We start from the raw sequence: 16,402 nt of genomic DNA on the forward strand, positions 1-16,402 counted from the left end.
CACTTAACTGAGCCACTCAAGCGCCCCCAGGTCTAGTTTCATAACACACCTCTTCCATAACACCTCTTTCATAACACACTATCTTCCCTCCTTCTTTTGCAGAATATATAAACACAAATTTATCTCTTCCACATTTAAAAAAATGCACTTTTTGAATTCTACCTCCTCTCCATAAACATTACCCTACTTTGCCTTTTCATTTCCCACTGAAAGAGAAATCTGTGTGTGCTACTTCTACTTTCAAATATCTCATTCACTCTCCAACCCACTGAAAGCTCAATTCTACGATAGACACTTCATTGAAACTGCTCTTACCAAGACCAACAATAATCTATAATTACAAATCCAGTAAAACCTGTTCCGTTCTTATCTGACATGAACTTTCTGAATGTTTCGTTGGCACTTTAGACTCCATAGGCTTAAAAAATTTAATTCATTGTCTCTACTAGCCACTCAGCCTGCTTTTCCCCAGGTTTTTCTGTCATACGTAACTGAATCTCAACTTTCCCATCTTAGTAGGCTTAGGACATCCCAGAGTCCCCTTCCAAGTGTCTCTTTCACTCATGCAATCATGTCATCCAACTCATCACTCCCACCTTGGGCAAAACCCTTCATCAGCGGTTCTTGACCCTGAGTGCTCATTAGAATTACCTGGGGAGCTTTAAAAAAATGGCCTAATATTAAAGCCTGAGCCCAAGTAAGAGAATATCGGAGAGTAGGGTCAGACATGGGTCATTGTTAGTATCCTCAAGTAATTTAAATTGCAACCAGGATTGATATCCACTGTTTCAAATTCTTCTCAGTGTAATAATAGTCCAAGTTCAGGCCCTCATTCCCTCTACCTGGATTTTTTTACTCCTCTGTCATTTCTCTTCAAGTCCACAATCTCTCAAGATTCTCAGTCACATTTTTGCTAAAATCTATAAAACACCACTTTGGACATGCACTGTCCTCCTCACCTAACTTCTAGAATAAAGCTCATAAATAAGTAAGTGAGTAAATAAATACTGTTCAGTCACTCTGCATAATAGAATTTCCAGAAAAACATTTAGGACATAGTACCTATTTAGTAATTTGTAATACTTTGAAAACATATGAAAAAATAAAAACAAATGTGAAATACTTAAAAGTCTTTTGGGTGCTCACTTTCTCAAAGGTTAGCATAGTGCCATGCATATGGAGAGCATTGAAAAAACTACCTAGTGTACTGATTTTAAAAGTGTTTTAAAGGCTAAACCCCAGGTAACCCCAAAATGTAATCTAGCCAGAGACATTTGGACCTAGTAGGAATTTAGTAACTGTCAGTTAAATGCCAGATACTTGTAATGTCTATGCTACTTTTCACAGCTTTACACAGTGCAAATAAAAGCAAGGAAGAAGAAATCTGCTACCTCTACTCTTTTTCAAGAGCATTCTATTACACATAGGCCTTACCTTGGTAAAAATAGTACCACGTGGAGTTCTCTGTGTGGGTAAGGGCAGCAGGAAGCTGCCAGTGTACTATTTCTCTATTTTTTCTGTTTCTCCTAGTGAAGTGTCTGCCATCATTCTAATTCTCCCCACTTCAAAGTAAGTAACTCGAAATGAGAAAGGGCAGGATGATGAAAAATACTATTTGATATTTTTGCATATATGGCTCTTTCAAATGGATATATCACCTATGAATTGAGAAAAGAATAAAATCTTTAAAAAGATCCAAGTTCCATTTAATCACTGTGCTATTAGCTATTGTGTGTTACCAAAAGTCACAACCCAACTGTACAGCATTGTGTGATAGAACAGGACTTGCTGAGGGCAATAAAAAAACAGGATCAACTCCCTTTTTATTTCAACCTTAGATACAGACTCTCAGTTCTCCTCCTACCCATTTAAGTCAAAACTAAATTTGAAATCACATGTGGTACGGCCTGGTAATAAAACTGGAAGTTTCCATTATGTTAAGGCAACAAGGGTGTATAAAAGTAAAGAAAAATACAGCTAAAGGATGTTATTCTAAAAACAGAGAATTTGGAAAAGTTATTACAAATCAGTCACTCATTGACCATATTCTTAGACTCTACCCCACACTACAGTGAACATTTGCCAAGTTAATTGAAAAGGATAATATCTCTCTCCCCCACCTCCTCACACACACAAACAAATATACACACACTGTGCATGTGAAACTGGTAAAATCTAAATAAGGTCTGTATTTGAGTTAATGGTGTTATACCCATGCTAGTTTCCTTGTTTTGTAAGATTGTATCACTGGAGGACAGTGGGGAAAGGGTACGCAGAGGTTCTCTGTTCTTTCTTGCTTTTGAATTTTAAACTATTATTAAAAATTGCTTTTTTAAAAATTTAAAAGCTGAGTTATAACCATATCTGATATTTTCATCAATATTTCCATATGTAATGTATTTCAAAGGATAAACAGCCTATTTAATAATTTGTATAATAATAACTTTGAGTATTACTAGCAAACATACAGCAGTTGTGCTCAAACTCAAGATGTGGGCAAGTAGCACAAGTGTAAATGTATCTCTTTCATTTGTTTCCTGGCAAAGAAGCAAATCAATTATTGGAACCAAGATTTGCCATAGGTTTTTATCAAAAGGAGGTTGAAAATTTTATGTCAGCTTCCCCATTAATTCAGAGGTTTTCCTGAACAGTAACAGAAGGACTTTTAAAATAAAACACTCAAGGGGAGTCTGGGTGGCTCAGTGGGTTAAGCGTTGGACTTCGGCTCAGGTCATGATCTAATAATGGTTCATGAGTTCAGTCCCCACATCAGGCTCTGTACTGACAGCTCAGAACCTGGAGCCTGCTCAGATTCTGCCCCTCCCCCTCTCAACAATAAACATTAAAAAAAGTTTTTTTAAATAAAACAGAATCAGAAAACAGATTCTCCAAATGTAACTCATGAAAGAGAGTCCATTTTATATCCCAATTTTATTTACCTTTTCTGAATAGTCACAACATTAATCTATGGGGGATAATCTAGTTAGTATAATTGAAATTCCATTTATTTTTTTCTATTGATATGCATGTGTCACACTTGTATATAATACAGAATTTCCAGTGTTGTTTTAAAGGACGCATTTAAAAAAATGAGAAGCATGATCTACAATTTCAAACAAACCTAGGACGAATTCATAATTTCCAAGATAAAATAGTTTTCTAACTCTGTTCCAAAGAAATTAATGATATTATAATTGGTGCAAAAACTCCAGCACAACTGTTCTTTCTTTCTGATTTCATACAGTCTTGAACTATTGTAAAATCCACTCAGAACCATCTAATTCATTTTATGTATAATTAAAAGGGAGCGAAGAAGTCATTTCATTCCATGGATTTGTGGGGCAGTATCCTTTTTGATTCAGTGCCAAAAGTGTACTTTACAAATTTAATTTTGAACAGATTTTACACTTTTAATTTTTATGCCCAGAGACATTCTGGGAAATGTATTGGTCTTTGAAATTTGTTACCAACTAACAATCCAAAATTCTCCAAGGTATGTCAGCCCCCATTAGGGAAGCCAACATATAACTAGTTGGCCATGTCAGTGAGTTTTAAAAATACGAAAGATGTTCATATCTTCTCTAACATAATGGAACTTCTAATAGGACAGTTTCTGAAGTATCTTCCTATTAGTCTAAGATGACTAAGCAAAGAAGTCTTTCCCTTTACATCCCAATTACAGAATGGCTATGAGATTTCAATTCTTCCTTCACATAACAAATGAAACAAATGTAGTATAAAATTATACATTCTGTAATAACTTAGGAAAAAAGTACATACATGTTTAAGGCCTTTATAAATATTTGTAAGACTTTCCTGTAGAACTGAAAAACAGAAATGTTAAAATGACTACAAAAATGTGGACAGAAACTGACCTAAGAAATTGTTTGAATGGGACAACTATAAGCAAATATTTATAAATTTGATACCAAGGAAAATGAGTAATTCTATTAACAGACTGAACAAATATATAAGCATTCAAACAGTCATTGGGAGCGAGCAAGGGGCAGTCTATTAAAATGATAGAAAGTAGAGTTAAAAAAAATTACTAGAAGAAATCTAAGTGAGTAACACTCAAGCTAAGAAATCAGATATCCACATGCATCCCTGGCAATTTTTTGAAACTGAAGGCTACCTACATATTTGACTGCTCACTGCTGATTTCTGTGAAGGAAAAAAGTAAACACAAACATGAAAGAAAAAGCCCACTTAAAAAAAACTGAAAGGGAGAGTACTCTAGAAGTACAAAATAGTATATAATGAAAATGGAAATTCAGTTCTAACTATTACCTATTTGACTGACAGAGAGCTGCAGTAGAATGTTAGCCTTGGGGAAACATGTCAGCTTGTCTATACATTCTTATATGATTGATGTATTCAGATAACTATTACTTGCCAACAATAATTATTATCAATGGATATATATTTCCATTCCTTTAACAAAAGCAACTTTAAGATGTTAAAACATGTAGGCTTTCAGAGCTCCAAGATTAGGATATAAATAAAATCGTCTCAGTCTACACCATGCCAAAGGAGAAGTTTGCAAAGGAAATATCAATAAAGCTGGGTGCATTCCCACTAGCCAGTGAACACAGGACCGGACCCAGGAACACATCCATGGCAGAAGGCTGGTGCACTTGGCAAACTTTCAGAAACAAGAAAAGCAGTCATATTTGAAGCCAAAAACCCAAACGGTGAGTGTCTCTGACATCACCTGGAAACACCAACTCTTCAGATGGGAACTTCAAATTCTTTTAGCAAGTGCAATTTTACAAGTTGAACACAGTTCAAATCTGACATCTTCATGGCATAGAAGTTCATGTCAGGCTTTTTTAAAGTCTTGGTTTCAAGAAGAGGCTGATTATGAGCCATGAAATCCCTTGGAAATATAGCTCTGGAGTGCCTCTTGTGAGCGGTATAAAAATCTCCCTTCAAGATCACCTCAGGAATTAAGTTTCTGTGCATATGTTGAATGTAATCAGGCTTGAGGATCACTTGATTGATTTATCCTTGGTTAATGGGTTACCTACAAAGGAAGAAGAAAATATAATCATTTTATAACAAGGCTATAATCTTAAAACTCCAAACACAAGTTAGTATTAGAAATTAATAGAGAACTCAAAATGGTGGTATTTACTTTATCAAATAAAATGTTAAAATTTTAAAGGCTACCATACTCAGGTGTTGCCACCTTATAAAAATACATCATTTCTATTTATCATCTCACAATATTTTTACAGCCACTTGCACAACTATTCAAATGAATGCAACTGTGACCAGGAAGATCTTAACTGGTCTTGTTATCCATCTCAAGTCCAAAGGATGATTCTGGAATCTTCATATGTCTTCATATGTCTTCTTGGAAGACATAATCCAGAGATCATAAACACATTATGCTAGGCCTCAGTAAAGAAAGGCCTTTGTTCACAGGAGTACAATCAGACCACATACAGTCCTTGGGCCTTGTCTCCATAAAATCCATTCTTAAAATAGTTTAAAACATGGGTGTTTATTTGACTCAATTATGTTTCAGAAAAATTAACTCTTTAATGAAGAGAAAAGGAACACCTGGGGAGAAAAACAATGATTACGCACCTGTTTTACCAAGTTTTCAAGGTGTCAAAAATTCTCAAAAATTTGATTAGAGTTGTATGAATGCTGTTATAAATATTACTGAGGGAGATCCACACTGGCTTTTCACAACATAATAAACATCTAGAATTCCTGATACCTCTATCTTTCTATATACGCATAGATGTAGATGATAGATGGACATAGAGAAAGAGACAGATTTCTGCTGTGTCAGTGGACTTCCAGGCACACTCTAATGTCAAGGTACTTAGAGTTTCATAATTGTTCTTTTTAAGCAATAGTTATAACAAAAAGTGAATCCCTGGAAATTACTGTGGATACTTTGGTTTTATTCCATTAAATTACATAATTACTCATCCTTTCATAAGACATTTATAGAAAAGCTTTTTTTTTTGTTTTGTTGTTTTTTTGAGCAACTATGAAAAAGAGAAACAGTAAGCAAAATAATCTAGCGATGGCTCTACCATGGCTAGTCTCCAATTACACTACAAAAAGAAGATATAAAATTCAAAAAAGTATTTTCGGCATAGAGGCAGTCATCTTATTTGTGTCTCTCTGGTCAGCTGTCTTTCCCAAGGAAGGAGCATCTGCTTACATATTTAAAACTACATGCTCCCATGCACAGAGGAACTATGGAAGGAACTGAACTGAGGATGGAAGGATACAAACACAGAAAGGGCCTGCTGACATCTAGAGATGCTGGAAGCAGGGGCTATCTTAGGTAGAGCAGCAATCTCATGATCAGTTTGTCTTCCACTTAGTTGGTCACTTTACAAAAGTTCTGTGAACAGCTCCCAATTTGAGTGTTAGTGTTAAGAACAACATGGAAAGTAAATATAAATGTCTCTACAGACATTAATGGAGAGATAACTGATCATTGTGGAAAACACAGAAACTTCATGACAGACTCTCTTGATAAACACTGATTTACCAGAGTCTTTGACTGCCACTGGCTGAGCGAGATTGCCACTTGCCTTTTCTGAAGATTCTTCTCTTAGTAGGAGGAATTATAAAGCATAACAAGGGATTATATTTCCAAACTAGTGCCAGGAAAAGAGAGGAATTGAGAAAGCGAGGGACTGAGAGGAAACCAAAAGGTTAGCCTCAGCACAGATTCAGCACAGGCATCTGGAGGGACATGGTGCGGTGAATCCATGAAAGCAAGTGGCCTGACCTCCTACATCATTTCAAGCCCTGGTTACAAGTAATCTCTTCATGGGTATGGTAAATGCATTCTTCTATCTTAATTCCAAGCTAAGCATTTTAACCTACTAGGTTATATAAAGCTGGGGAGTGATTCTCTCAACTATTTATATATTAAAGCTTTATTTTCACGTTCTTTTAAAAGACACTCAAGTTTACAGTACAACACCAAAGGTCTATGTACCTGGAACAAATTTTTCCTCCATCTCGATAAACATATATGTGTACACATAGACATATACATATATATATATATAGTGTGTGTGTGTGTGTGTATATATATATATATATATATATATATATATACAATCCATATCCTAAGAATATCATAAATATACATTTTTATTGTTTCTATCAGCTAAAATAATTGCTAGAAAGTGAAAATTTAAACGCAACTAAATGATCTAAATAAGCATAGACTGAAACCTGATTAAAACGATTTTTTCTCACCCCAGTTTTACACAATACTCCTATGTTATTAATCCTAAAATATCCTAGCACATTTTATGAGATGAAGATAGGGCTTAAGTGGACTGTTTTAGATTCAGTCTTTGTAGGGGTGTCTGGGTGGCTCAATTGGTTAAGTATCTAACTTCAGCTCAGGTCATGATCTCACACCTCATAGGTTCGAGCCCTGCCATTGGGCTCTGAGCCTGGAGCCTGCTTGGGATTCTGTGTCTCCCTCTCTCTCTGCCCCTCCCCTGCTCACACTCTGTCTCTTTCACTCTCAAAAATAAATATTTTTAAAAAATTATAGATTTAATTTTTGTAGATTACTCTGATCCAAAAATTGTGGTTTGGTCTGTGGCGTTCTACAATAAGGTCAGTGTGGCAATAATAGCAGTCACAGTGGATGTGTCATGCTACCTCTGGGCCCCTCAGTTTTCCCCTATGTAAAAAGGTTGCTGTGCAGATCAAATAGTATAATGTCTATGAAAACACCTAGCTCTGAGCACCTGGATGGTTCAGTCAGTTGAGCATTCAACTCTTGATCTCAGTTCAGGTCATAATCTCATGGTTGTGAGATCCAGCCTCACATCAGCTCCATGATGGGCATGAAGCCTGCTTGGGATTCTCTTTCTCTTCACCACCTCTCCCCTCCCCCCCCCCACCCAAAAAACAAAGAAAGTAAGAGTGAGTGAGAAAGAAAGGAAGAAAACACCTAGCTTTGCCAACTCTGGAGTAGTACAATGAAAGTTTGCTTTTTTTTAATGCACTAAAAGCACAATGAAAGGGTCACATTAATAGACATTCAGTCAAATTAGAGAATTCCTACAGAATTCAAACAAAGGCTAATTGTCCTTTTCAATGTAATATAAATATGAACCTGTGTGAGCATGTATCAGCACCCTCCTTGATACCCTCCAGATTTGTACCAAATGAAATGGCAAAACCAAAGATTTAAAAACATAAAGATGGTTTTGAATATAGGTGCATTATCAGTTTTAATTGCCTAATATGCAAGACCCAATAATACTTAAACTGTCTAAAATGTAACACACAAACAAGTCAACCCTTCACAATTTAATGTGCTTCTTAAACAAGTGCAAGTTACACAAGTCAAAGTTCTGGTGGACTAGTTGGGAAACAAGTGCCATTCTACCCTTTGTAGACTATAAACTAGAACTTCCTGATATGCAAGGGTTGTTTAAGCAATATTTATGCAATCTAACATTTAAAAATGTTTCTTTCATTTAAAATTTATTTTTAATACACTACATTAAACATCGCCTTATTTTCAGAACTCAAATATTGCTCTCTTTTCACTCAAGCTGTATCTTTTGGAAGAGGCCAAAGAGTAAAAAGTTTTAGGTGGTCAAGAAGATTTTCAGTAAAATGTTTTAGCTGGTCAAGAAGATTTTCAGCAAGTTACCAGTAACTAAAAGCAGGAGGTTGTTAGAAAACCATCCTTACAGGATAGGAAATAGCATTTGCTACCATGAATGCACTGTCTTTTGGTTCTGAGGGCAATAGATACAAAATACTGTATGAGGGAGTGACATGGTCCTACAGTCATTATAGTTGTGCCTTGAGCTTTATAGGCTTTAATCACTACCTCAGTGAATTTGCTTTCCAAAGGCATTGTTTCACAAAGCTGTTTCTTTTTATGTAAGTCTTATTTGTGTGTGCTGCACACCGGCCAATTCAGCAAGAGAAACTACTTAACAGTTGAACACATGCAAAAGGCTAATAATAATAATAATAATAATAATAATAATGGCAGTTTTTCTAGTCACAAGCACAAAGCTATCTTGATAATGATCCACCAGGATGAAACTCACCTACTAACATTAAACAAATTAATTCTTTAAGAACTACCCCCTTTTTAACGCATCCATTTCTCTCTCCCAACCTAACAAATCTCTTATAGAATACTGGTTAGGTTTCTCAAAAACGTATGCTAAAATCACATCCTTTAAATCTGTTCACCAATTAGAGAAAATAAAACCAGGTAATAGCATATATAACATTAGTTAAGTGTGAAATTAAGTGAAGTCAACTATTTTATACTGTTTCTATTTTATGTTTTGAACATTATGAAGTATCCTCTGCCTATCTTCAAGATAAATTAAAAGGCTAAAAAGGAAATTCAAGAATCTATCCTGTCCCCTGTGTAAAAGATGATTTTATAAAGTTCTTAAAATAATTATATTCATGGAGTCTGTAATTCCTTTTTTTTTTCCCACTCAAGCCTTGCGCCTGCATTGTCAGGGGGAGACAACACACTATGGTGAGAGGCATGACAAAGTGTGGGCTCCGTGGGCACACAGCCTAGGTTCAGATCTCTGCCTTAGCAATTTCTCACATTTTGGGGCTGAAGAAGTTATTTGAATTCCCTGAGCCTTAGTCTCCCGGAATGTAATACGAGAATTGTATTATCATCAGGCTTCATACATTTGCTATTGTGGTTAAATAAGACAATCCCTTGAAAGTCTCCAGGTAAATGCTTTTTAAATTATAACAGGTGGCAGTAGTCATAATTCCCAAACACGACACAAAAGATGATACATAGGATAACTATTGGAGGGGGCAATACTGCTTATTTCTCTGTAAGTATTGATTTCAAGTTAATTTTCCATGTCTTCTAGAAACTGATCTTGCAATTATTCATTTCATATTCTTCTAATCATAAAAGTCATATAAAGAAGGGAACACGACCTTTTAGCCTGCTTTGGGAGTGAGACTATCTTTTCAGATGAGATGATACAGAGGAGCGGTTTAAAAGAATGTACCTGAGGCTATGCTTCCTAGGTTCAGTGCTTAGTTCTTCTGATAACTCAGTGTGTGACCTTGAGTAAAACAGGGACCTATATCATAAGGTTGTATGATCTGAGAAGCAAATAACAGGCCAAGTGCTTAGAACAATGCTAGGCACATAATAAACTCTATGTAAATGGTAACTATTATTCTCTCACACACACACACACACACACACACACACACACACACACACACTTCTAGGTATCTGAATGCAATGAATTCCTAGTTTTTGTTCCTGATTATTTCTGATCATACATCACTAGTCTTTATAGACACATAATTCAATTCTTTTTTATTCTTACTTTGTCTTTTGCATGAGACTTTGCATACAGAACAAATATTTAGTAAGTAAGAAAGAAATATGTGGTGATATTTCCAAAAGGAGGTGGCAGGTTTAAATGGAGCACATGTCCAGTCTTCATAATACAGCTACTTAAATAACATCACAATCGGCACCATGTCAAACTCACATTCAGATAAATAAATGTAACTTATTTGATAAGAGTAAATGGAAAGCTAGATACCTTTATAATCCTAAAAGCTGATTTGAATGAACTTTCCCTTGCGTGGAACATCATTGCTGCTTCACTGCAAATGTATTTTTTTAATGTAGCTCTTAGAAGTACATGAATTAAGCTCTTCCCTTACTTTTTGTGTACAGAATGTGCAATTAAAACATCATCACTCCGCAGAAGCAGGTTTTCTCATTTAAACTAGAGAAAAGCTGCCATTGAGCTGGTCGTAACTGTACATGAATGCACTTGTCCTATCTTAAAGCACCTTATATACTGAGGTATTACAAAATGAAAGACACCTGTCTGTCTAGGATAATCATTCAAGAGCAAGCTGAACATACAGCTTTTAGGTATTGATGAGGCCCTATAAGGCAATGACATATGAATCATCTTTATAATTACACCCACCTATAAAAAAAAACTAAGGCTGTATTTTACTTTCTTGGCAATGGAGGTGATTCCTATAGCCATGAAAACTGTTGGATTTTCATGCCACAGTTTAATTTTCCCTCCTAAGAATGTCTGGTGCTGGCTTGGCCTGAACATTTAACATTTGAGGCACCAAAAGCCATCTGTATAATAGTTCAGCTAGGGTCAGTATTTCTACTAAATGACTTTGTTATCTGTCCTATAAATTCTCAAAAAATCTAACAGCTTTGGATGTTTGGGAGTCATTGCAGACAGCACAGAGCACTGCCCTAGCTAGCTGGTTATATTTAGGTATAACACATGTGGGTACCACTGTGGAAGCAGAAGATGGCATATAATCTAACCAGACTTCTGGAGAGAAGCAAAGCACCAAACATAACTGAGGAGACATGGCCTTATTCTGATAAAAGTTTTATACTAGTGTTACTACCTGCTAGTCTTAGAACACTGGACAAGCCATTTAAAAATCTCAGAATCTCCAGGGCTTATATCTGTCAGCTCAGTCTGTCGGACTAAGTGAGCTTCTAATTCCCTTCTATCCCCAAACTACTAAGACTTTTTTCTTAAGAAGCACTGATTCCATATGGGATTAAGCTTTATTCTGATTACCTAAATTCACTGGTGGTACAACCACTGTGTAGAGTTCATTTTTCTAAGAATCCTATTCATTATATTAGAATGCAGAGCTAGTAAGCTTTTACCACAAACACAACATCTGTCACTGGCTTTCAGCTTCCTATGCTGTGTAAATGAAGATCTTGACTGGAAATGAATCTTTTGAACAGATGGACCTGCCCTATTTCTTGGAACTTTGAAAGCTGTACAGTGCGCTTGCCATGAACTCTTCTACGTGACTCATGAAAGCAGATGACTGTTTGCACTGCCATTTATGCACATTCATCTCCTCAGAAGCAGGTCGACTGATACTGCCTGGATGACATTCACTGCTAGCAAAACAAAATATTGCCTGATTTCTCTTTGGATAGTTAATAAATTCCTCTGGGACATCAAGTAAATTTAAGACTTTCCTTCTCCTGGCTCCTGTACACAACTTGTATTTATTCCAGGTGGAAAATGACCCCCAAAATGAAGATAATTCTGAAAGACAACAGGATAATGGGATCCAGTTATTTTTCTCTCAGAAACATTCAAAAGTCCTTAAAAGAGGAAAACAATTATTTTGAATACTTGAAGGAAATCTGAATAGACTTAAAAAAATATTCCATATACCAGCAGAGTTCCCACATTTTTAGAGACAGTGGAGATTATGAACTCAATCGGAAGGTACTTTACCTGCTAAATTTGATACTGGGTTCGTTTTTTAGACTCACCTCTAATTTATGAAGGAGTCATTTGAATTGATAGTTTTTATCCACTTTCTGACATAAAGCCTTACTTTAAAATTTTAAATCTGTTCAAGGATCTCACTTCTCAAGAGTTTCAGCTTCACTGCATATGAGGGCTGGCAGAAGGTACACAGTACAAATTGTGCTCAAAAGGTGAATTTAAGAGAAGTGGGTAGGGGAGAAGGGCTAAAACTTGATAGCCTAGAGATTACCAAGAACAACATTTTCTCTGAGCTTCCTGGATGGTTTGAGTTATAAATGCAAATGGCTCTTTCCTTGAGATACCTGTCTGAGTAAAGAAGATGTTGTTGTCACCTGGAGAAGAACTTGGTGCAACGTGTACCAAGCCAGTACCATGACTGAAGTAGCACATTCGCCCTCCTCCCCAGCCCTGTCCTTTTCCATAATATTACATTAGAAATTATCCTTCCATATGTGGCAGATCTTGGAAAAAAATTTGCTGTCTGTAACTTCCAAACCTAGAATGTATTTTCTGACAAACAGGGTAATATAGTCAGTGATGTTTAATATGTCAGGTGCTTTTGCCTCTTCCCTTCTTTTTCCTCAGTTATATTCTTCCCTGGGTTTCTTTTTTTTTTCTTTTTTTATTTAAAAAAAATTTTTTTTCAACGTTTATTTATTTTTGGGACAGAGAGAGACAGAGCATGAACGGGGGAGGGGCAGAGAGAGAGGGAGACACAGAATCGGAAACAGGCTCCAGGCTCCGAGCCATCAGCCCAGAGCCTGATGCGGGGCTCGAACTCACGGACCGCGAGATCGTGACCTGGCTGAAGTCGGACGCTTAACCGACTGCGCCACCCAGGCGCCCCCTTTTTTTTTTCTTTTAAGAATAATAGTCACATATCAGAAGTTTCAAAATCTCAAAGTTGATCAAAATATGAATCTTTAGCTACTTCTAATAGCTTAGATGCTAATTTGACATAGCTGATTCAATTATAGAGCAATTTATGTAAGGATTGGACCATTAAGTAAGAATATTATCTTCATTTGGGCTCAGTACTTTTCATGTTAACTTCTACATTAACAGGCAGGTTGAACACTGACAGAGGTCCACTAGTACACCCAAAGTTTTTATTATCCATTTCCTATGCTTGGAAAAACAATGTCAATGGCAGGGCCACTGTAGGTGACAATACTAGGTTCACCTCCTTGTGGCAGGGTTGTTTAATTGGTGGGCCTCATAATAGTTCAAAGAGCGATGCCCCCTCCTTATTTCTATAGGAGATAGTTCAATGCCTTTCTTTACTGAATACTGAGACAGTTCTTTGCTTTCTGACCCCTAAAGCTATACCAAGTTCATCTTTCACCCTGAAATCAGGAGCATCTGGAATGATAATGGTAACTATAAGAAAGATTAGGTTACAGTTAATCCTGCAACACAGTGTACACACCTGCTCTGTGAGAAATAAACCAAGACGAGAGCTCATTTCGGGAGATGTTTTGAATCTTTACTCCTCAACGAAACTTCTGTCCCTTCCTTAGAATCCGACCAACACTAGGATTCGCCACACTAGTGCTCCAACGTGGAGCCAGAATATTTTTGAGTGTGGAAAAATAAAAAATTGTCATCAGGCACAGCAGAAACCTTCTCTTTCTACTTCTCCATTCGAACTTGAAGAGTTTTACACGTTTGCCTAAGGAACAAACACATGTCAGGTACTCCACTGTTCAACAGATTATTACAGGAAGCAAACCTGGGAGAAAGGAACATTTCAACAAACATAAAGGGACAGTGAGACAATAACTTCTTTTACGTCCATAAAAGTTCACAATGGAGATAGGTTTGCATCTCTCCTAGAGGATCACGAACTCGTAGAACATTTATTTTAATTTCAGAAAGATACTCATAAACGGGACCTAAAATAAAAAAGCTTTTATGAGAAATTGATACAAAAATAGCAAGAATTTCTTGTGAATATTTTGAGAAGCGTTCTGCACAAACTTAATTAAAAAGTTCATTAAAGTCAAGGGAGAAAGTATATAGAAATTAGTACACCATCATTTTAACATAAAAGGGTAAGAGAACTATGCAAATAGTATTATGTAGTAATATTCAATCACAGTTCAAAGATTTAATATTCATGATCTTTCCTGAACAGCCATGTCTACAGTAATTTGTGATTTTGCTAAAGCATGAACCTAAATTGTACACAATTTAATGTTGATAAATGGGGCCAGGTCATTTAACCAATGTATAGGTCTAGCCACCCATAGGCATTCACAAGCCAGCTTTGTTATTCTCTGCTGATCAACTGTGTAATCCTCATTAACAGTCTGAATGGGATCCATGACATTTTACAGATATAGACTTGCAAAGGTTTGCTTTATAATCTCTTCCCCAAGCTACTCCAGAGATATCAAACATGTACTATTTGAATTTCAAATATTTGAGAGTATAACATGAATAACGATAATAAATAATAAAAATCCTATGAAGGAGTGGCTAACAATTTAGAATCAGACAATAGAAGGTTTTGGTAATATGAACCAGAAGTAAAACATTTCCTACATAAATTTGAGAGTTCAGGATAGTTAAAACCAATAGCACGAGAAAAAATTAATGTTATAATATAGAAATATGTCGGGGCACCTGGGTGGCTCAGTCGGTTGAGCGTCTGACTTCAGCTCAGGTCACGATCTCACGGTTCGTGAGTTCGAGCCCCGCATCGGGCTCTGGGCTGATGGCTCAGAGCCTGGAGTCTGCTTCTGATTCTGTGTCTCCCTCTCTCTCTGCCCCTCCCCCATTCATGCTCTGTTTCTCTCTGTCTCAAAAATAAATAAACATTAAAAATAATAATGTTTATAATAATAATAATAATAATAAAGAAACATGTCTCCCAATTTTGAAAAAAAAATTGGAATATTTGAGTAATGAGAACCAACCCCTTACCCTCGTCACACCTAGATCTGTCCCTACCTGAATGGAAAAATGGAAGACTAAAATGATGGCCTGAGAAATAACAGAACTTTTGAGTTCGGGTCATCATGAGTACTTGATTTTATCCACACAGGTCAGAGCCAATGCAGTCATAAAGTGGGTCGGTGTCATGACTTGCCATAGACACTTGTTATAAAGGATGAAGCTGGAGGAAATTTATAGGAGCTTCTTATCAATCCACCTACCCTCATCTGTCCATCTTCCCAATCCCTTCAGAGACAAACAGGCTCATCTGTAGTCATAACTAACTATTTAATACTCACAGGACTTGATATGCCCATTCATATCTCCTTATCTTTATACATTTTTACCTTTGCCAGAAATCTCTTCTTTCAAACCTCAGAAGCAATGTTACCGCTTCATAATTCATAAGCCTTTTGTGATTCATCCAGTCAGCACTTTGTCCATACATCTTTTATAAGACATATCTCATCATATTATGATTATTTAGTAATCTCTGTTTCTCGCACTAAGCTATGATATAGTAGAAAAAAAGATATTCAGTATACATCTTGTTTCCTCAGTGCTAAGCAGCATTCTAGGCACATAAATAATGCCTAATATTTGTCAAATGAAAGACTGAAATGACGGATGGGTGGGTGGATGGATAAATGAAAAAAAATGAATGAATGAAGGTAAGAGGAAAGTGATACATAATTTCAGGAGAAGGACACCTGGGGCTACTATTTGGATTCTCTATGAATAGCTAGAGGAACAATGAGGTGACCCCAAAGGTCAGTTCCTCCATTTTTAATTTTTTTAGGATTATTCCCATGATTCTGTGGTTTCAGAATTTGGAATTATAGATATGCATGGGTCCTGACATCGGTTTCACATTTGCACCTTGGATATTTAAATTTATTCTCATTTGGAAAAGGTCTGATTTTTAAAACAAAATTAATTCATGAAAATAATGATGCAAGAAGATAATAGCAATGTGTGATGCTTTAATTGGTATTAGACTAACCACTTGGGATGTGGAAAATGTCCAAATAGATACATCAAGGTTGATTCCAGCATACTCATTACAGTTAACATTTCAGTTAGAAATTATCCTAATTTTTTTAAATGCAATTCTCTCTTGAGTAATTTCCATA

The 16,402-nt window shown here is 36.2% G+C and overlaps 1 protein-coding gene across 1 annotated transcript in view; it reads right to left on the reverse strand.

The window, feature by feature from the left end:
- Positions 1-2,912: 2,912 nt before the first annotated feature.
- Positions 2,913-16,402, reverse strand: part of TAFA2 (TAFA chemokine like family member 2) — a 486,483-nt gene continuing 472,993 nt past the window's right edge. The window contains exon 5 of the mRNA XM_043564761.1: positions 2,913-5,026. Coding sequence (XP_043420696.1) covers positions 5,015-5,026 — 12 coding nt within the window. The 3' untranslated portion in view covers positions 2,913-5,014. The remainder of the gene's footprint in view (positions 5,027-16,402) is intronic.

This window comes from Prionailurus bengalensis, chromosome B4 (genome assembly GCF_016509475.1).
Source record: "Prionailurus bengalensis isolate Pbe53 chromosome B4, Fcat_Pben_1.1_paternal_pri, whole genome shotgun sequence".
In the NCBI taxonomy this organism is placed as follows: domain Eukaryota; kingdom Metazoa; phylum Chordata; class Mammalia; order Carnivora; family Felidae; genus Prionailurus; species Prionailurus bengalensis.